The 23,982-nt window shown below is 35.0% G+C and overlaps 1 protein-coding gene across 49 annotated transcripts in view; it reads right to left on the reverse strand.

Annotated features, from left to right (window-relative positions):
* Window positions 1–23,982, reverse strand: part of SORBS2 (sorbin and SH3 domain containing 2) — a 313,531-nt gene that overhangs the window by 87,268 nt on the left and 202,281 nt on the right. For 42 of the 49 annotated variants that reach the window (XM_074329790.2, XM_019736081.3, XM_074329823.2 and 39 more), the window contains one exon: window positions 755–804. The exons of the other annotated variants lie outside the window; for them this stretch is intronic. In XM_074329790.2, the coding sequence (XP_074185891.2) occupies window positions 755–764 (10 nt within the window). In that variant the 5' untranslated portion in view covers window positions 765–804. The remainder of the gene's footprint in view (window positions 1–754; window positions 805–23,982) is intronic. 49 annotated transcript variants of the gene reach the window in all.

Consider the following 23,982-nt stretch of genomic DNA (forward strand, 5'->3'; position numbering starts at 1 on the left):
ACCTTCTAGTGATTGCTTGCAGATAGGAAACAGTATTTTTTTAAACACAGTTATAAAATGTCAATGAGAAAGTTGTTTTCCAGAATTACTTAATACTGAATATAAAGATTTCGGGGGAAAAAAGGTGAAAATAGATGCTAACCTATTTCTATACGGAAAAGAATTCATGTGTACATAGCATGTATCACAACCACTCTTACAATTCATCTGTATACAATACAGAGCTCAGAGGCATCAATGCTGCTAAGCTATTTCAAGATACTGTTCTCACATCTAATAATATAATGCTTATGACTTTATGTGTATTATGTCTGAGGATTAATTAAGCTGATTTCAGATGAAGCTTTGGCACTCTATTTGCTGACTTTGTCAACATAAAGGGTTTACAGAAGGGGGAACTTGAAATATTTTCTATTAGAGCAACTTGCCTTTGAATTTAGCCTATTCTAAGAGGGATTTCAAACACATGTATGCAAATGACAGACTACCCCTTCCTAGGGTTTGTAGGAGTTAATTTCAAGATATGATTACAGAAAAAGGGAGTGAAAATAGAGAAAACTGAAAATTCTACTTTCGATTGCTAGAAGATTAGAGGACAAAGACAAAGAAATCAAGGAATGAATTTAGACTGTCAATCTAATCAGAAACTCAGTATCACATTTAGGATCAGCAGAGGGCTAAACTAATGATTTAGGGCCAAGATGATTTTTAGAGAGCAAGGCTGAAAAGTTTAAAACTAACAGAGACAGCATACCTGTATTCATTTTGACCTTGGAGGGTTTGTTATTAAAGTCTTCAGTTTTCCTGTAGAAAAAAAATGATGTATTAATTTGTTCACTAGCATGTGAAACAAAATATCATGAAAGCGTGATTTGTTTTTGGTGTACCTGTGAGTTAATATCACATATCCCTCATCTTATTTAAATCAGAGTTTAAATAAGGTGGGCAGAATCTATAATTCAAGTTAAATTTCAATTATTGGTCCTATGATTAGAAACATAAACTTATGGTTTTATTCAATGGTGACCGTTAATGGATAAAAATGGAGAGAAGGTCTCATTTAACAATTTAAGTTTCTTTCACAAACATTTATTCTAAGAGATTTTTTGTTCTTTAAGCCTGAAAGGATCATTGGTCATTAAGCGTCCTCTTCTAGAACTTTAAAAGGTACCCTGGAACTTTGAAATCATTACCTTACGTTATTCAATTTATTATATTCAATTTATTACTGGGTTGATTTATTACCAGGGAATATTTAATGTATTGAATATATATTTTGAACAGTCAAAGAATATGAGATTCATCTATTTCTTTTTATATGATGTAGGAAATAAAGGGTTACTACAAAACCCATTTCTGTTTCAGTATCAGCTACTGTGCTTTTTCCCAATGAAGAGTTTGATGTGTAACAGTTGAGTTTAATTCATTAGAAATGGTTGGCGGATTGGTGCTTATCGTGGGGAAAAGTTTTTTTAATACTGTGTATTATTTTATGATGTGGAATATGACTTAGTTCTTTCCCTGGCGTATTGTCTTAGCCCATTTTGCAAGTTTCTGATTTATATATACCCTAAGACTAAAGAGGAAAGACATGCTCTCACAGGAAGCAAATCTTAAGAATGTGAGAGCTCTCTGAAAGACGTTTACCCCAGACACACTGTCTTTGCTCCTGGGTAGGCCCTATTATTGGCTGAACATGAACTTCCCTAATACCACACACTGAGTTTCCATGTATGTTAGCACTCTAACATCTGATAATTTAAAAAACGTATTTATGCCGTATGGACGAATGGGGATAAGGCTGAAATGAAATCATCTGTCATGATTTGTCAAGAAAAACTTTCAATAAATATACTTTCCTTCAGTCTCTATAAAGAGCATTGAAAGAGCTTCCTGGCTTGTGTTTGTCAGCCAGCATTCTTGCCTTCTCTGCCTTTTGGACTATTTCTCCTGTCTTCATGTGTTCTGCTCTATTCATCATCTATCATTTTCTTACAATATGGCCATTGACGTTCTCCTCTGATAGAAAGCTGGGTTTTCTTCATTACTGCTGTGAAATTCTAATAATAAAATCAAAATGCAAACACCAGCTAAATATAATGATACCTATAGTCTCTCCCAGGGTTGGGGAAGAAATGGTGAAATAAAATAGCATGAAAAAATACACTTAAATGATATGAGATATAATTATGAACCAAGAGGAAAACATTTCATTTTATTTTTTGACTAAACTGAATTATGAACAGCTTGGTACTCAGCAAATACTGCAATGAACATACAGAATGGATATAATCACAGTACTGATATTCATCCCGTTTTATTTTTTAGAGCTATAAACTGAAATCAATACAGGTGATATTCTCGTTTTGTAGTGTTTTGGGATCACCTGGTTGTGTTATTCAGTGTCATATTCTTACCTAGAGCTGCCACATCCTGTACCATGATGTTACAGGGAATTTTACAGTAAAAATTCACAGGCCAATTGACTTTAAAATGGAATTGGGGTAAACTTTACTATGATGAATTTTATCCCTTATTTTTCAGTGCATACAAACAAAAAGGCACATTCCCCCACCCCCACCCTTACTCCCCCCTGTTTTTTCAGAAGACACAAAAACATGTGGCACATTGCTAAGAAACTCTACTCGGTAGTTTTAATACCACCTGTACTGAAGAGATGCCAGGGAAGAAGGCGGTGGTCAGTGCAGGAGCCTTGAGAAAGCGCCATCAAACTATTTATTTTAATCTCCCAGTAGCAAAACTCTTAATATGTTAACCTTAAATGGACAAAATAAATGGAAAAGAAAAGCCTCAGGGGATGTCTGTGACCAAGGCTGAGGGAACTGCTAAAACAAGAAGGGATAAACAGTCTCCAGAAAAATGAGGACCATAAGGACATTCCCCCAAATTCTACTGTATCCTTCCTTTTCAGAACACGATGTTTAAAACTGTTTTAAGTTTTAAAACTGAATGACAAAGAGTGTTTGCGCTGGAACAATACTGACTGATACAGAATACATCAAACAGAAGGAAGGTTATCGATCAGAGTACAAAACCTGTTAATCAAAAATAATAACGCTTTGTTACCAAGTTAGAGAACGGTCACCATTTGTTGTTTGACTTCAGCTGAAATATTTACGAAATATCTGACACTCAAAAAGCAAAATAGGATTAGCAGGAACAAAGAAAGGCGCCACGAATCCTTGAGCTTTTCATCTTTAAAGTGGTGTATCCTATTACTTATAAATGTAATTTGTGAGGTTTTTTTTAGACGTTGCATTGTTTTAGATGTCAAAATGTGAAATGACTAACTTCCTAATCAGGCAAGACATTTCCCAAGTTGTTAAAAGAAGAGCCATAGTGATTGAGCCCTCCAGAAGAACCTGAAACCGGAAGGCTTCTTGGGTGACTAATAAAAATGCAAGATTTTATTTCCATTATTTGTACTAAAGCCATTAATGAATCCACGACTGAGAACTCTCTTTAGACAACTTAAACTAAAGCGAATCTAATCTCTTTTGTTCTGTTCTGAAAAACTGTCTTTGAGTGTACTTACATAACAAGCACAGATTATTCTGGAAAGCATCAAATTCCTAGAGTGTTTGCATCCTACTAGAAGAGACAGTATTTCAAGTATTCTTTTAAATTGGAATTGAACCAGGGCCAAGACAATGAAAACTGACTATAAAATGAGGCCTTGAACCTCAGCAGATAGTCCACAGAGCAAAGAACTCCCTGCATTAGTGCGTCAAAATGATTGTCAACAGGGGGTGTGGAGCTGCATGTACTTAAATGCAGTTCTTGCCAAAGTTTTATATAAAAGGCAACTTGATATGTATTCTATAGTAATTTGTATTTGGCTTTTGTCTGGGTCAGAGCAGCTTCGTTCCCAATACGCATACGGCAATAGATTGTTGTTCATGCACAGGCAACAATTTGATGTTGTGTCTACAGTCTTAATTCTGCTTGAATTTCTTTAGATTATCAGACATCCCATTGTATCTTATGGTTCAGTGCAGACTTTTATCCCCAACACGCATTTGACAGTAGATTGGGTAATTTAACTTTTGAATGCTAATCTTGTAATTCCGCTTGAATTCTTTTGATTATCAGGCCTCCCATTCTGAAGAGGAGCAAAGGCAAATCCTTTCCTCAGTTTTGGCCAAGAATTCTGTGAAAGTCATTTTCTTTTTGTAGACTTGAATTTAAGTATCAAGGCCATCTAAAAAATGACAGGACTAAATTTTAGTTCAGTTAATGTGAGAAGTTGCCCAAAAGATTTTTCATGGAATAATTTTAATCCAAAAATTGCAAAGGTTATTTTGAAATTAATTTATTCACAGTTCATATATTAGTCCGCAGAAAGGACATAGTCTAAATGGTAAGAAAACATTGAGGGATGTTAGATTCTTTTTAGAGCTATATTTTAAACGTAAGAATTTAAAAAATGATATTAGGTTGGTGCAAAAGTAATTGCAGTTTTTACAATTATTTTTAACCTTTTAAACCACAATTACTTTTGCATGAACCTAAAATTAAGGTTATGCACCAGATTTTAACCTGAATTTACTTTGAAATGGGATCACGTGTACCACTGTTTCTGGATAAATTACCCTGAGTGGTCAACGCATTTCTCTCTCTTGTTCTCTCTTTCTCTCTCTCTCCCTTTCTCCCTCTCAGACTGGTAGAAGTATTCCTAAATGCCAAATGATTTCACTTTTTAATTATAGTCAAATATTTAGTTTAGGTTGATGACATTTATTTTTATTTATCTTTTCTAATACTATATCAAATATGCTGCTTTGAAATTTTCACGGGAAATACTCCAAGTAGCTCTACAGTCCCTGAGTTTAAAAACCGAAGAATCCACTGAAACCCCTTTTCTGAATGATTTCTCTGAATCGACAGCCAGCATATGAGGCTGCTGCCAACTCAGAGACACATTTGCCTCTGAGTATGTGGTACAAAGCATCAAAGTCCACAGTGAGGGCATAGTTATCCATGCTCAGCCTCCACATAAGAATTTTAAATTCCTCCCACCATTCCTGAGCTAGTGGTGCCTGAAGATGGGCCCTTAGTATTCAGGAGCCAAATTATCCACAGCATTTATGCATGAATGCTGGGCTCAGAACATATTCACCATCATTTCTAGGGTAAGAAGAAATCACCATGAATAGTGAAGAACAAAAGCACACAACACCACTAATTATTTTCATAAGAATATACAAAGTATTCTTTTTAATTGTACCAAATTTCCTGATACCTGGAAAAATTTCCTGAAGAATAGCACCACATGTTTTCCAAGGAAACTAGCAATTTTCCTTTTGAGTCTTTACAAATGCAAACTAGTCAAAATACTTACAGATTTTCCTTAAAGACTATACTGGTTAGAAGAAGTTAATTACCTGGTAGATGGTTCTCCTTCTGATGATTTTCCAAAGTCTGTGAATCAGTCTCTTATTTAACTATAAAGGAATTCTGACTTCTTTACATATTAAATGGTATTGACATTTCATATTGCTCTAGTATCTTACTTTCATGGTATCCTTTACTTTTAAATTGTAATACTTAAGGATGATTATAGGATACGAGTAAATACTTACAAATGAATCTTTTATTCTAAGACAAAGGCATTTGTGTAACTTGATAGTACAGTACTAGAAAAAATCTACTGGCTTTTATTATGTAAATCAAAAGCCAAATTGATTACTAATGAAAATAAATCAGAGACCTAATTGGGGTCTGCTGATTCAGGAACATTATCAGAGACATGTGAGGAATCAGAGTACAGGAACACATACTACAGGTGAACTGAATAGTGTTGGAAGGATAGGTGGTGGAGTCAGGTAGGCTTGGATTCAAATCCCAATTCTGCCATATCCAGCCATCTAAACGATTTATACCAGTATCATTGTCATCTTCTTGAGCAGTAGCAACAGCAGCAGGATCAAACCTATTCCCCTCCCCCACCGCAGCAAACCATCCCCAATCCAGGCACACTGGCACCTTTCCCATTCACTAATATTTCAAGTAGTTTGAGGTAGATCTTCACCTTGGATTGAGTCTTGAGAAAATAATCTAGACTTTCCTGAAAATACATGGGGCATTATTTTATTGCTTTACATTGAAATGTGCAATTATGGTTTATTAGGTTGATTTGTATGTATTTTCCCATCTTCCAACGATCCCACCCTCAACTTAACATAGGAATTGAAATTCTGCTTTCTAGGCAGAATTCTTCCTTCAACAGAGCCTTCTTATGGCTGAGGTTTCCCTCCTCTACCCCACATTTCAGTGAACAAGAAGAGACAGACCTAAAGAAATACTTGAATCAAACACTTGTCTCCTAGCCCAGCTAAATCAATGCTACTGAACCTAAAGGAAAGTGACACTAAAAGGTTGTGACAATTAGCCTTTTAAAAAACCCTTTTCATTGCCTTTGACAGCTTATAGCTTAAGGTGATCGCTGGAGGAAAGAGATGTCTATAAAATGTCACATAAAGAATTGTGACAAATTGCAGAGTGATAACATCATGATATTAACCATTCCTGTTTATTTTGCTAAGTGAAAGTATCTCCCTTTCTTTCCACCATTGTACAGAGTTCCACAAATTTCAATTTTGAGGAGCAATCTTTGATCATTTAAAAGAACTATTTACTTCTTCCTTTCTGATTTGGAAGTAAAACTCTCTCTATTTGTAGAGGACATGATACATATAGCAAACCCTAAAGATTCCACCAAAAAACCCCCAAAACTGTTAGAACTAATAAACTAGTTCAGTGAAGTTGCAGAATGAAAAAAAAATCAATATGGAAAAAAAACACCAGTTTCATTTTTATACACTAATAATGAAATATCAGAAAGAGAAATTAATAAAACAATCCCATTTACGATTGCATCATAAAATACTTAGGAGTAACTGTAATCAAAGTGAAAGATCTGTACACTGAAAACTATAAGACACTGATGAAAGAAATGGAAGAAGGCACAAATAAGTGGAAAGATAGTCCATGCTCATGGATTAGAATAATTAACATTGTTAAAATGTACCACAAAATAATCTTCAAATTTAATACAGTTCTTATCAAAATTCCAAAGGCATTTTTCACAGAAATAGAACAAACAATCCTAAAATTTGTATAGAACCACAAAAGATCCCGAATAGCCAAAGCAATCTTGGGAAAAAAGAACAAAGCTGGAACCATCAAATTTCCTGATTTACACTATACTACAAAGCTACTGGTATAGTAAACAAACAGTATGGTGTTGACATAAAAAACAGACACATAGACCAATGAAACAGAATAGAGACACTAGAAATAAACACATGTATATCTGGTCAATTAATTTACAAGGAGGGAACCAAGAATATACAATAGAGAAAGGATAATATCTTCAATAAATATGCTGGGAAAACTAGACAGGCACATATAAAATAATAAAACTAAATGCCATGTAACCATATACGAAAGTCAACTAAAAATGGATTAATTAAAGACCTGAACATAAGATCTAAAACCATAAATTCCTAGAAGACAACATAGGGGGTAAGTTCCTTGACATAGAACTTGGTGATGATTTCTTGGATTTGACAACAAAAGCAAGGCAACAAAAGCAAAAATAAACAGTGGGAGTACATCAAACTAAAAACTTCTGCACAGCAAAAGAAACCATCAACAAAAGGAAAAGGCAGCCTACAGAATCGGAGAAAATATTTGCAAATTATATATCTGATAAAGGGTTAATATCCAAAATATATAAAGAACTCATAGAACCCGACAGCAAAACAAAACAAAATGAACAAAAACGAACAAAAAAATTTGATTAAAAAAATGGAGAGAGGAACTGAATAGACATTTTTCCCAAAGAAGACATACAGATGGTTAACAGGTACATGAAAAGGTGTTCAACATAACTAATCATCAGGGAAATGCAAATTAAAACCACAATGAGATATTGCCTCACACCTGTTAGAACGGCTATCATCAAAAAGCCAAGAGATAACAAATGTTGGTCAGAATGTTGAGAAAAGGGAACCCTTGTACACTGTTGGTGGGAATATACTGATTAGCCACTATGGAAAACAATATAAAGGTTCTCAATAATAAGAAAATAGAACTAAAATATAATCCAGCAATCCCACTTCAGGGTATATAACCGAAGGAAATTAAAACAGGATCTCAAAGAGATACCGACATCCCCATGTTCACTGCACCATTATTCACAATAGCCATGATATGGAATCAACCTAAGTGTCCATCAACTGATAAATGGATAAAGAAGATGTGAGATTTTATATATATATATATATATATAGATATAGATATAGATATAGATATAGATATAGATAGATAGATACACATCTTAGAATTATATATATATATGTATAATTTCTTTCTCATGGCTGAGTAATATTCTAAGATATATATATATATATATATCTTAGAATATTACTCAGCCATGAGAAAGAAGGAAAGCCTGCCATTTGTAACAGCATGGTGGAACTTGAAGGCATTATGCAAGTGAAATAACTCAGACAGGAAAAAAACTCTGTATGATATAACTTATATGTGGACTCTAAAAAAGAAAAACAAATGTCAAGCTCATAGAAACAGAGGGTAGAAAAATGGTTGCCCAGGGCTGTGATAGTGGGGGGAATTGGAAGAGATTGGTAAAAGAGTACAAACTTTCAGTTATAAGATAAATAGTTCTGAAGATCGAATGTATAGCATGAGGACTCTAACCAATAACATTGTATTATATAACTGAAATTTGCTAAGAGAGTAGAACTTAAATGTTTTCACAAAAAAACGGGACTAATACGTGATGTGCTCGATGTGCTAATTAACTAGATGAGGGAGTCCTTTTGCAATGTATACATACATCAAATCAACATGATGTACACTTTAAAGATCTTACAATTTTATGTGTCAATTATACCTCCCATAAAGGTGAAGTTTAAAAATGTTAATAAACAATTATGTTCAATTAAAAAAAATAAACAATAAAGGAACCATTTAAAAATGTTTGAACTTTGCTGTTTCCCCCTACTTTTAATTTGAAAACCTTTTACTTTAAATTTATGTGTTGATATCACAAATCATTTGATATCAAAGGAAATTATGTAATCTACTTTAGTTTTGCATATATCATACTTACAATTTAAGTGGAAGCAAACCTTAAATGCTAGGGTAGGAATAGGGAAGTGTATTTTATTTTGTTTTGTTTTTTGTTTGTTTGTTTTTAAATCCAAACATCTGAAAGGGACCTCAGATCAATAACTTATTTTTGAGATTAGTCATTTCAGGATAAAAGAAATGATTACTCCAAGATCAAATAGTAACAAGTTGATGTTCAAAAGTGGCTTAACTTTCTTGACTGTTAACTAAGAACAGGTGTCTCGCTTCAAGGCATCTTAAAATGTCATTTGAAATAAAGATAATTTCCCTTAATACATTACAGCATGGCCCTTGATTAAGTGCTGAATCATATGTGGCAGGGTTTAGAGGAAAGAATGAAACATCAGGAGAAAGTGTGGTGGAAAGCTAAACTGGTTGATGAATAAATAATGGCTGTTAACAGAGGACCATATATTTATTCTTCTGAGATTAATATATGGAAATAATGATTGCTTATGACAAGGATTCCTTTTGCCCAATTACTTCATAAGTCCAAATGGAAAGCTTTTTTTTTAGATTTAAACCTAGACCGATAGCTATTTGTATTTTTTCAGAACCTCAGAATTTTAAGTTAATAAGTATGTTTATTTTAATGTAGTTCCATGCTATTTTATGAAATGACTATAGTTAAATAATCTTTCTTCTTATTAATTTACTATTAAAGAAACAGTCACATTTTTTTTTCTGATTGAACACACCTGTTTCCTGCACACCTGAAATAATATTATGGAACTTAGCCATGTTGAAGGCCGTTGTATGCTGCCAGTATTATTATAAACTTGTGTTTGTATGTGTCTCAGATATGAAATGGTGAAATTCCACTTGCTTTGTGGAATTTGAATTTTTGAGGAGAGAGGTTTTACAAATTTGCTCCAATTTGGTCTTTTAGTCTTAAAAATTAACTAGTACTTCTCTTACAAAGTTTATCTAGCATGAAATGTACATCAAATCACTTCAAGTACATCTTAAGGTAATTTGACTAATTTTAGAAAATCCAAGGAAGAAAATAATGAGCCAGAGGGGGAAAATACTGTCTTTGAAGAAGTTCTGAATTTATTAACATTTAAAACTTCCGGTGTTTTTTTGTTGAACAGTGGACAGTTTATGATACTATTCATTTGGATCTGATGAAAATAGGTAATAAAGATAGATTACCATCTATTTCCCTTGTTAAAATTATTTGCTTCCGATATCAGAAACATAATACTATTCATTTATATACTACTATTCCTTTGGAGAGCAAGAATGGTTCACTAGACGTTAGCAAGAAAATTGTGCTAAATGTGAAAGTGTTAAGTGGAATAGAGGTAAATGAGTTATTTTCGGGAGTGTCTTTCCCGACTGTGTGTTCTCAACATTTTTATTTTGGAAAAATAGAGTGGCATGTTTAACAATTTGACAGAAGGCATACACACAAGAGAGGAACAGGCATTAAGGAGAAAGACAGATTATCTTGAGAGGCTGAGTAAACCTTTAACAGGGATAAAAAAGAAGTACTGCAGTTTGGTTAAACCAGACTGATTTCTCAAAACTTTCCCTGAAATAAATCTAAAGACTTTAGTGGACTCAGTGTGATATAGTTGTTTAAAAAATATAATTAAATCAATATGTTAATAAATAGTCATTGCATACATCTAGGAAGACTATGGTCCCCCTTTGACAGCCATGTTGGGACCTCGTTGTCTCGATTAAAATATGTCCTCTTTTTGTGTTTGTCCATGAACCAGCCTGGCATGGATGTGACTCTAGCCGGGCTTTAGAGGCTGAAGGGAGTCAAGGTGAGACCCCTGAGTGATTCGGTGGGAAGACTTAGAGTGAGCTGCCAGGGGAGTATTAGCAACAGTAAGAAAAATTTTTGACATGTACCTTGATTTTTTTTCATCTCAGAGAGATCTTCCCAGTGGCTTTTGGGGTTAATGCTCTTAAATAATCCAAATTTATGCTTTCCATTAATAGGAAGACAGATGACTAACAGTTGCAACTGGAAGTTTCAATATTCCATTAAGATGTACCTGAATTTAAGAAGCACGATAGCCAAATGAGACTTTCTCTATGCTGTTTTTCACAATGTGGTTTACAACTCGCATCAGAAAGGATGTAAAGGAGTCCATCCTAGAACTAAGTGCTTTAAGACTTCTGAATTATACAACAAAATGGAGGTGGATATCTAGTGCCCTTCTGTTCAGCAAAATGCCAACCTAAATGACCTCACTTCTAGTTCTTAACCAACTCATATGTTCCCAGCAGTCTTCATTTTTTATACCTAATATGGTCCTCATACCCTGCCACTATTTAAAGCTAAAACTTTCACTCAATACACCAAAAATAGGCAAAGTAAACAACATACAAATTTATGCTTAAATTATACATTGGAGAACTACCGAAACTTAGTTGAACAAAGATTTTGTTGTTCAGTAATATCCTTGCTTATGCGACATGGTGGCTAAATCTAGAAATGGTTGAAGTACTTTTTAACATGATTGTTGGGTATATTTTAGCATATGTAGTTAAATCTTACTTGATTTACTCTTTATTGAATCTTTTTTTTTCTTCTTCCTTTTTATCTATACAAACAAGCTTGCTACTTTCTTCCTTTTATCCTGGACTTTTGCTGCTCTTTGAAAAGCAGAAAATATTTCATCCTGGCTTCCCAACAGCAGGAGGATGGGAACTTTTAGGGAGGGCTGGTTTCACCTCCAGGGTGGGCTGTGGTAGGGGGTCATGACCTTAAAGACCCACCCTAGACGTTTTAGTCACTGGACTGGACTGTTCTACTTCAGGTTCACAGGTAGAGACTGTTGTCTCATGCACATCTCCATGACAAATATCTGATACTCATTGACTTAAATATCATTTCTTTTTCTCATGGAGAGTGAAAGTATTTCCTCATTTCTCTTGCAGCTTTTGGTAATGGAAAGCTAGATACCTTGTTGTGACCTTGTGCCACTATACTGATTCTAGCAAATTCATTAGAGTGATCACTTTTCAATGGTACATAGAAATTTCTAATATAAACTCACTTTTGTTGGGATGTTGGCTGTCTGCCCTTCCTTTGTCAGAGTTAAGGGTAAGAAAATGTAGCTTATGATAACGCAATATATAAATGTATCAAATCAATATGCGGAACACCTTAAACTTACACAATGTTATATGTCAGTTATATCTCATTTTTTAAAAAAGAAAAAGAAAATGTAGCTCATTTTGGGAGGAAGCAAAAGATAATGGATGGGCCAAAAAGTTAGCAACTTTCTTTCTTGTGGGAGTGGCAATGTTAGAAATATACATATATGCTCATTCAATAGCTAGAAAGTGGCAGAGTCAGAATTCAAGTCTCACGTGTGAATGTGTGCTTGGGCAAATCACTGCATTTCTTTTGGCCTGAGCTTTTTAACTTACAAAATGCAAGGCTTGTTTTAAAATTCAAAAGCCCATAAACTCCTTTTATGGTCTGAAATTTTCCTAAATCAAAGAAGGGTATATTTAGTTGACAAATACTTATTGAACTTTTCTTTACTTGCAAACCAATATACTTACTAACATGATTGTAGTGTATGATACCTATCAAGCAGCCTTAATTGGAAGTCAATATGTTAATGATTCATTTACATATTAAAAGTCAGAAGAATGACTCTTAAAGATCCATATTTCTAATAACGTCAGAATGAGACAGGTATGTACTGGCATGAGTCTAAGCCATCATCCAAAGCTGCTTCCTCTTAGCTACCTAGTTCACTTAACTCCAAAAATGAGATCTATAGAGCTCTAGCTATCTTACATGTCTTCCCATATTATTTCAAGTGCCTTCGTCTGAGATGATCAATTTTAGGATTTCGTTTTGCCTAAAATAATACCCATTTTATAAATCTACATCAAGACAATTTGTATAAAAATAAAATTTTAATCAATAGATTATCACTACCTTTTTAAAGTTGTTTTTCATCATGGGAGGTGTCGTGGTGATAGGGATATTGGGGTTGGCAAGAATCATTGATATTTTTTGTTTCTATTCTTTTTTGTTTCATTCTTTTGCACGAGAAAAGAACTTCAAAACACGTAGGTCGCAAATGTAGCTTTGCATTCCAAATGTTATATTCTTTTGCATATCTCATATTTCAAAGAATAAAGTCCACAGACCTTTGAGGAGACAAAAGGCTAAAAGATCTAAGCACATTATGTCCTAAGCCAATATTTTCATTTACATTTTCTTACTGGCTGAATCAGTCATGTCATCACTTGCTAAATTATAGTGGCATGGGAAGTACAGGGACATTTCAAGTTATTTTTCACGTGGATGATTGCCAAAGTCTTCTTTATGACCCACAGAAATCTCAATCAGCCTGTTCCCCTTTTCAGAAGTTTTAGAATTAGAATGTTTACTTAATATAATTTGTGACTTAATATATGTGGCTATTTGTAAGGCAACTATGATAAATGTATCATTAATTTAAAATGATTGAGAAAGACAAATTAGGGAGAAGTATGAATTATGGAATGTTTGTAACACAACAATTTATTTTCCTTCAAAAAATATAGATTAACTCTAGGTCCAGGAAATAATGCCAAAAATAGATCCTTTGGAGTCATTGTATTTTAACGAACACAGAAGAATGATTTGTACATGAGACATTAATTTACATGTAATAAGTGTTTCCAAAGGTTTATTTTATGTAGTTTAACTACTTATGCTAGCATTTTGCTTTAGAACCTAGCTTTTAATATCATCAAAAGTATAAATAGCTTAGACCCTCATCGAATTATCCCAGTTTCTAAATTAGTATGTCTAAGTTACAATTCAAATACAATGCATATTTATTTCCCCGTTTATGCTGGGTTCATGATAGTCCCCTCTCCCCAAACCTCATCCCATTTTCCCAGTGTTTCCTACCTCAGAGAATGGCATCATTCATTCATTAATCAAAAATTTTGAGAGTCAGGCATTGTATAATCTGAACCTGGGGTTTACCCTTGACATTTCATTTTCCTTCAACTCTCTATATTTTGAGAACAAGAGACATTTAGCTCTGGAAGGGACAGTATTATTCTATCTTGGCCCCAAAAGATTTGGCTATGAAAGAATAAGCCTTTTTCATTCTCTGAATTTTACATAGGCCAAATACAGGTTAAGCTTAGTTTAACACCCAGAATCAGAGAAATGAGAGCACATGATAGTTAATGGTGATGCAGGGACCCATACCATTGCTTTATATCCCCATGACAACAATGAACACTAAATGGATGATCTTCCAATGGTATACAGGTAGGGAGAAACACACACACACACACACACACACACACACACACACACACACACACGAAGAGTCTGTTTTCCCTGCTCAATTGTCTCACAGGCCACTTGTTTGTAGATATTTTTATCTTCCTGGTTCAGTATATGACCACCTCATAGTTGGCAGATGTTAACGCCTCAAAGAGATAACCATATCACTTTTGGTCAGATTTATTATCCAGTCCTCTCTGTCTTAGTAAAAAACTCTTTAGGAATACATTCATCGAGGTATATAATTTAAATCCTGATATATTAATTACCAAGGTACTTAAAGTTTAATATTATATATTCTATATGCAAACACTAAGTAGTGGGGTTTTTTCTGTTTTGGTTTCCTAACTGCCATCCCTCCTTCAGCCCCTCCCAATATCTGATAGGTAGTATTTGCTCAGTAAATATTTACAGAATGAAGATGTCCTCCTTGACAGACATGACAGAATGACTGCCATCATAAAGCAGTTGGTCAGGGAGAGAGCCACGCAAAGAAGCATGAAGATGCCTCTCATTTGCCCATTACAGTCCCTGCCCTGGCTTTTTCTAGGTTGTCTATGACCTTGTTTTCTAAGCTCTTACCTGAACATCTTGGTATCCCTAGATATTTACAGGCTCTTCTGACATTATGTCACTTGGTGATTCTCTGAATGATTTAGAGGAGCCAGGCTGACAAACCCATACTCATCCCTGAAAACCACTGGCAAATATTGAGGTTGATTGAGCCACTATTTTGGCAGTTGGCAACATGGTTTTGTTTGAAGTGTGAAGTGTATTTAAGAAGTTATTTGGGATCTCCGAGTGCCAACAGTAGTTATGAACATGCTATGCTTGCCACATTGATTTGGTCAATACTAAATCACTGACTTATAGCATATAGCATCTTCACTGTCGGTACCCTAAACACTGGCAGTGCCTGTCATTTTATTTTTCCAAGAGAAGACTAATAACAATATTTATTTTAGAAAAATCCTCCCTACATAAGCTATCTTACCGCTCTTCTCCCAACCAAAATTAGATCAACACAAAGCAAACAAGCAATTCCCTGGACTCTGTTATCTCTTAATTATCTGTAATATAACATTAGTGGAATTGATTATAACAATGGACAATGATTGCTGTGACTTTGGGGGTGTGTCTTAAATATACACAACCGGATAACTTCTAATCCCTGGTTCATGACAAAGTCTTATCACAGGTTCACGTACATCTTCCTCCCTTCCTTCCTTCTCCCTAAACACCTACACGCCCAGCGTCTGAAACAAAAGGTAGACTTTGATAAGAACTCACATCTAACCAGATGGCCTCTGCCATTATTTTATTCTTCCCCTCCCCACACCGGAAGTAAATATCATTTCAATCTACATGAGGCATTTTCTTCTTGCTTTCCTTTTTATATAGTTTTGTTGAATACATATGTCTTCCACAAGTATGCTAATTTTAGTTGCTTTTATCTTGATAATTATGTCACCATAACTATATTGCTAAGATTCATTCATATTGTTGCCTGTTTCTGTAGTGTGTTCATTTTACCTCCTGTGTAATGTTCTATTGTGTGACTGTATCACAGTTTATATATCTACTTTCTTATTTATGGACATTTGGGTGGCTCCTAGATTTTTGCTATTTTTAACAGTATTGTCATGAATATTTATGTACATGTTTCTTATAGCTATGCCTGTTGATGAACTGCTTGCCTGAGAACTTAAATGATAATAATAGCCCTTACCTAAGTGCTATCTGTGTGTCAGGAACTGTTCTAACCATATTTACATATATATTAATTCATTGGAGCCTCACAACAATCAAATGAGGCAAATGCTATTGTTATTTTATGGATTGAAAAATGAAAACTCAAATAAGTTATGAAACTTGTCCAAATCACACATTTATTAAGGAGCAGAGTCAATTTTGGGAACCCAGGCAATTTGGCTTCAGAGTTTGTGTTCTTAAACACTGCATTATAAAGTCTTTATTAGATCTAAGAACCTGAAGGATTATAATACTTTATAATATATAACTTGGCTGCTAACCAAAATTTGAGTGTAGGACTGTCATAATTTGGATTGATCAATGCATATAGTACACCCTGTAATGAGCAATACTGAAAATGCTCATGTGTATTATAAATACCCTAAAACACATTTCACGGAAACTTTCTTGTATAGTTTTTCAATGGGCACAAGGCTCTTTGCAAATTTCTTTCAGTGAGATGACCACTGTTGTTGATGCTGAAGATCTACCCTCCAAGCCCGTGGTGGCAGTTCTCTGATGCCTTCCTCATGGTATCTCTGAGTGCATCATTCTAGATCACAAACATAGAATACCTCAGGCCCATCTTTGTTCCCTTTAAGAACCAAGGCTGCTTCCATGCCTTTGTGCTACAAGTACAATCTGGGCCCTGGTGGCTCTTACAAAATCAGATAAATTTAAGGCTGAGGTGACTTGGAGTCTCACTTCCCAGAGGAGATGCTCCTACATGAAGAGCAAAACACTCATCAATCAGTAAAGTAGTATCCTCAAAAATGTATGGAAGTTATGATAAACATTTCAAGCACGTCTGCCTTAAACTGATATATATCACTACATAATAACCCATAATAAATGTATTTGGTCAAGAAGCTATATTGTCATAGATACACATAAAATACAAAGACAGGAAGCATATACGACATTTATTTACTTTGTAAGCACCAGAGCCAGCATCAGAGCCACCCTTTACGACTCTACTAATTTCTTGTTCATCCTGATTCTGAGGGTTTAGTCTCAAGAGGAAAAGAATGAGCCATCAGAGGGATGAGTCAGATTTTCTTTATAATCACAGGAACACTAAAAAATTAAATCATTTTATTCAGATGAATGAACTTTATAAAAAGTAAATTACTTCATATACATTTGGCAAAAGGCTAAGTAGCTATTTTGAGTTCTTTCCACTGTCCATTATGCCTGCAGCTATCTCTCTCTCCCATCCCAGTATTTTCCTGGCCATGCTGAGGAAAAGGAAAGGAGGAAGAAACATGTGGATTTGACAACCTTCAAATCATTAAGGCAAGGGGGAAAAGGCCCTACAGTAGCAATATTTTAAAAGTGTGCATCTTTCAAAGGTGCAAATAAAATACTTTCAAGATACTTCAATATTACCTTTATCATTGCTTTTATATGCTATATTTTAAAATCTGGATTAGAATATTATTTCAAGATTTCAAAACTTTAGCTATATTTGTATCTATCTCTACCTGTGTATCAATGTATGTCTCTCTCTTTTTTACTTTTACTCTATGCAGATTTTTCAATATATATCAACGCTTAAAAGAGCTGATTATGTATAAATTTGAATTCCCTTCTTTTGTTTGTCAAAATTTTTAATTCAATTCTTCTTGTAAACCGAAGCTCTTGGCTTCTTCTACTTCTTCTTCTTTTTTTCATAAAGGGAAACTAAATTTGTTTTAAAGGAACTTACATTTTGCTGAAACTAAATGTCAGGTTTCAAGAAAAACTAATCTTTTGCAATAGGGTAGGAATATAATTATTGGTAACTTTTCCTCCAAGTGTTTGTGATGTATTTTTGTTACTCTTTAAATGAAATGAAAATAAACATGTAAGTAAATTATAGCACACCCACAATCCTATGCTTAAAAAAATATATCTTTATGACATGGCAGGAGAATGGACATTCTATTCCCTATCATAAACTTTCACGCTCCCTTTAATATGTTTGATCACCTCCAAGTCCCATCTTCCCTTATCGAAACAGCACTCATTTGCTTTTCAAAGTTTGGTCCAAGCTCTTCCTATCTCCCCACCAAAGCCCAATTACCCACATCTTTGCATGTTTCTATACTTAGCACATGTGCCATTCATTATCTGATGTTGACTCATAAACTCTCTTGCAGCATTGTCCTAGGACTGCCATTTTATTTGACTTTTTGATGACTTTTTGCATTGCCTTTCTAGCTATATTATAAGTACCTTTAGGGTAAAGACAGTCACAAAGCTTTTGGCTTCAGTTTCCTTGTCTGTAAAATTAAGGGAACTAGACCTCTAATTTTTGTTAACTCTAGCATGTTATGTTTCTTGTTCCTAGGATTAGAAGTCACCATTATTATCTTAGCTTTGCTTTCACAAAGCTTTCCCTAATCCAGAGATCTTACAGTCTAAACTAGGAGACACAGCGTGCTCCCTCTGTCCTGCGGCATGTGGCTGGGGATGCCTTATTGTTTCTCATCTTGGGACATAAAATAACATCATGTGGCCAAATGGTATAAAGTGTTCAAACTTATTACTTATGTCATTTTTTTGGCTGTTAAATAAGCAAAAGACTTTTTCTATTGCTGACTGAGTATTTCTGAGTTCTTGTATTGTATTTTATGTTAGATCTACATTTACTCTAAATTTTCAAGATGGAATAAATGTGTTTTCCCTATATTTATCATTTAAGTCCTTTCCTACACAATGGTACGATGCCTGTATTTGAATTATGGTTGTTAGTTTCCAGTACTGAAGTGTGTTCGTCTTTGTCTTTGTTTTCTGCGAGATGTACAGCTGCTTTCATGCTGTAGGAGACCCTGTCTTACCAGTTAGGGAACTTGAGTCGTGTATCAGTGGTGACTGCTAATAGCAAAGCAAGCACGCGCCGGTCTGCTGCCCACACTGGGAGGTGAGTGGGTAGGCTGCCAGCGGAGATGTGGGACCCTGTGCCCGATGGAGCTTAGAAAAACCAAGTTCTTCGGGTAAACACTGATGGGCCTTAAGAGATACAAAGCTGAGTCATAGCTCTGTTAGTGAATTGCAAATAAATACATCCAAAACATAACAAGGATCCTACTAATTAGATATTTGGAATTATTTTAAAACCAATGTAATGTCTTCTCAATTAAACAAGGTAGAATTGTGTCACAGATCTGGACAACATTTTAGTGCAGATATTCTGTTTCTCAAGTTCAACTAGAGCATTTTGTAGGAATTTACGGGTCTAATGAGTGTTTTTTCACACTGTCTCTTGCTGTACAGCATCATCCAAGTGAGTTCTAAGGGTCAAAGCGCCTATAAAAATTGCAGAGCTGATGAAGACATGTCTGGCATCTTACCACCCTTGTTCCAAATTTTCACCTCCCACCATCTTTTTGTGTTATCTTTTGTTTCATCATAATCGGATGTGTACTCCTCCCAAGCAAAATCCCCAAACTTATGTTGGGGTGTAAGCAATCATTCTTGAGGCAGTCACAGAGTAGGATATGATGTGTTTTAAAAAGGGGCCATATAACCTAAATTATAGCTGTTTGAAGACTTGTAAATTTACTTCTCAAGCCCTACCTGTCCTCAGAATGCCAAGCACATCAACCTGACCTCCCATTCCACCCCACCACCCATCCTCTCCTCCTGCAGCATCTTACTTCTTTGTAAATAGCGTCACCATTTCGGTTGCCAGACTGAAAACAGTGACATGATATTTGACTCATATTTTCTCTTACATCCCTCACGCTCCTTCACCTTACATCTTTGTCTAAATCTGAACTATTTCAGTAGCCTATGATTGGCCTCTTTTCATCCATTTATATTACCTGCATTCTACTGTTCCCAAAGTACTCAGAATGATGTCCCCAAAATCTGAGCAAGATCACTCATTCACCCGTTCAAAACCCTTTAATGGCCTCCCATCTCTTAGGCTTACTACAGCTCTCAGGGTCCTCCAGGTGCCTCATTACGTCTCTGGCTTCACTGCTCCCATTCTCCCTCTTTGCTCACTCTGCTCCAGGCTCACCAACCCCCTCAGTACTCCTTGGACATTCCAAGCTCAAAGGATCCCAGAGTCTTTGCCTCTGCCTGGAATACTTCTTCCATACATCCCCAGCTCTCTCCTTTAGTTCTTCAGGTCTATGCTCAAATGACACCTATCAGAGACCTTTCCTACCCACCCCATATAAAATGCCCTCTTCCACATCTCCTTTACCCTTAAGTTTTTTCTTTAGAGCATTTCTTACTCTCTCTTATCTTGCATGTTTGTTTATTATCTCTTTCCCACGCAAGAATGTAAGCTCAGAAGACCAGGGACCATTGTCAGGAGAATGTGATTCAGAGGCAGGAAATTCAGTCATGGGGTGGGGCCTACAGAGAGGTTCCACCTATACTCTGGCATCCTGTGGGTTCACACAGGGTAGTTAGGGAAAGGGATGAGTATTATAAATAGCTGAAATCAATCTTTTTTTTTTTTTTTTCCCCTTTAGGGAATGCAAAGACGTAGTCAATTTTACCAACTTTACCACTTAGGCAGTGTGGGAAATGTTGCTGTTGTAGACCAGAGTGCAAGAGAAAGTCAAAGATTAGGACAAGTCAGTGCTTTATAACTTGACCAATAGAAATTATAATCATTATTATTTGCTAATTGCTCCACTATCATTACATTGTAGCATTGCATAAATTAATATTACCCTATGTTCATACCGAACACCATTATTTGTCTCACTTGTGTTCTCATACGAAGCTAGACAAATAATCATGATCTAACTTTGGAGTCTCATCATGGACATTTATTCCAGTCAACGCTGACACAGTTTAGTGAAATTTGGAATCACCATCATTACTTATGATCTTAATTTTCACTTCTGTAAATGGGACAGAATAGCTACTACCTATCCTAAATATAATGAAAAAAATTAATTTCTTGATGATAACACCCCTCATTATTTAAATGCATATATAGCTGATGTCCTATCTTACATTTAATTTCCTTGAGTTTTGTTAAGATTATGAGTGATGAAATATTTATTGCCTTATAAAAATAACACATTTGCATTTTAACAGGCTGTCTTCTATTTCTTTCCAAAGGAGTATCCCGAATAATGGAAAAAGCCAGTAGGTTGAAGTGTAAGGTGTTTTTGAGCAATGTCTTATAGTGAGCCTGAAAGTGTATCATTGGTCTCTCAGCTAGGCCTCTGACTCTATACTTGGTCTATACTTGAGTTTCATGAATACACTAAGCTGGCTTCATGTAGAATAATGGCAGATTGTATAAACTTAATATTTATCCATCTTTATTTAAGCTTGCTTTAGGCTCTTTTCTCATCAGTGCACAGAACTTATAACCTAAAATTTGCACAGAAATATGTTTTACAGCAACAATAATACTGTCTTACTACCTGTGTATCTCAAATCATTTTAAACTTCCTCTTAAGTCATCTTTAGAACACATGATTCTATGAAAAGAAAAGGAATTGTGTTTTTGGATCACAAATTAAAGGCATGTAAATCATTGCTTAAAAATATATCTACTTTACACTGGCATTTTTTCACAATAGGTTTTAGGAAATATCAAGACTTTCTAGAACATACACATGAATTTGTTTACAAATAAAAACAAATTTATTTTACTTAATCATTAGCCTTATACTGCTTTTGGAAAGCATGTCTATATGATTCATCTAAACTGAGAGAGCTATTTGAGTTAAAAGTGGCGTCATTAATATTCATGCTGACTTTAAATAAATATATATGTATATATATACATATATATGTATATATATATTTGTATATATATGTATATTATATATGCATATATATGATATATATACATATATATATTTATGCTGACTTAACAGGCATGAAGTGGGATTGTCTCTGGCAATAAGGCAAAACAGGATGACTTAACAAAATTCGTTGTATAATAAATAATATTAATTTAGTCTCTGGCAATTTACAGCTTTACTGTCCAAGAAATACTCTTGCACTGCAAGAGACAATGAAGTAGGGAAAATGTATATAACAAGGTCAAAGGGACAGATGTAAAACAAAGTAACTTAACTTTTCAGATTGAAGAAGAAAAAAATGAATTTCTCCCAAAATAACTAAGGCTGAATAAAAATGGGATTGAAATTTAGAATCAGAAAAAGCATTGGTAAAATTAATTCTACTTTTTTTCCTAAGCCCTGACTTTCCAGGATTGAAAGATACTCCACTGCACTTCAAAAAAAATTTTTTTTAAATCAAAGTAGATTAAAAACTATTTTATGCAGTGAGTAAAAAATTTCTGGGACTCAATAATATGAAATACAATACACTGGAAATGTAGACAGAATCAAAATCCTTTAAAAGTATGGATGAGTGACATCTTCATTCATGTTTCCCTCTCTTGGCTATAAATGGCTTAAAACAGAGATCATAAACAGTAAGTGAAAAATACTAAATGTTCAATAGGTAAATAATAAATACTAACTTCTCAGTAAATGTTTCTAGAGTATGTAACAGAATACTTTTAAAAGAAGGCTATTCGTGCTCACTACATAATGTCCTGTAATGCTACGACTGGAGGGTGTGGAGCAAACCTAGAGTCTATTACGTTTCTTCCGTCTGCTCAGAATGAGAATACTACTCTATATACAAACTACATAGCAAGAGACCTAAAAGAAAGCAATCCCTTTCCTCTTTCTACTAAATAGAAATAGACACAATTTCTGTATCAGCAAAGGATTTCATAGATAAAGTAGTTCAGAACGAATGTTTATGATCCAAATCATGAGGCATTTTCAAGAACAGCAGCATCACCCTTTGCCCTCAGTTTCCAGACAGAGAGATGGGAGTGGTGTATGGTAATGCCTCCTGCTGGGGCAGGCCAGTGCAGTGATCCAGAGCGTAAATTTTGGGGCCAAGCCAACTGGGTTAAAAGCCTATTCTACCACATCCAAATGGACAACGTCAGGCAACTTACTCTTCCTCTCCTTGAACCTGAGTTTCTTCCTTTACAAACAGGGACAACAACGTGTCAACCTGCTAGGGTTGTTGAAGGATCCATTGATTAATAAACAGAAAGCCCTTAAAAGTGGATCTGGCACATAATGCCCCAAATGTGACTACTACTGCTATTAAAAGCGGATGTTTCGTTGGCATTGATACTTATCTGTGACTGAAACATTTTAGAAACTGGGTCTCTTGCTTGCCTTGGTCATTCTTTCAAATAAATTCTCTAGTCAGGTTTTCTCTTTTTATAAAGTAATTCTTAAGGACTGTACTAAATCCTGGTTTGAAGAGATGGAATGCATTCTCCGAGAGTCACATTTGTTTCTTTAATGCACAGATGGCTGAGTAAAATCGGTGTTGATTGCACCTTCACTTTGTACATTAATGCTCCAAGAGCAGCAGCTTCCTGAGACCGACTAAAAGCCGAGTTTGATTGATCAGGCTCACCAGTGCACCAGACTGTGAGGGCAGATAAGAAGCCCACTGGGAGCAAACATCAGGGGAGGCAAGGATGCTGGGAGGCGGTCCAAGCCTCGGTGGCAGATGTCCCCTTGTATGAGAGAGTCGCAGAACAGGCTTGCGCAAAGGGAAACTGCAGAGCAGCAAAATGATTTTGATTACTAGTGACATTTACTGTACGTTGCCATGTACAATGCGTACCAATCGTTTTGGCCCAAACTTTCAGGGGAAAAAATCTTTCATTTTCATTTTTAATTCAAATTTTTATTTGTTTACATTTAGGTACTTGTTTTTTGTATTATAAAGGAATTTTAGCATTTATTTTTTAACATGTTATG

This window comes from Rhinolophus sinicus, chromosome 16 (genome assembly GCF_057876585.1).
Source record: "Rhinolophus sinicus isolate RSI-liver-muscle chromosome 16, RSI-T2T, whole genome shotgun sequence".
Lineage (NCBI taxonomy): Eukaryota > Metazoa > Chordata > Mammalia > Chiroptera > Rhinolophidae > Rhinolophus > Rhinolophus sinicus.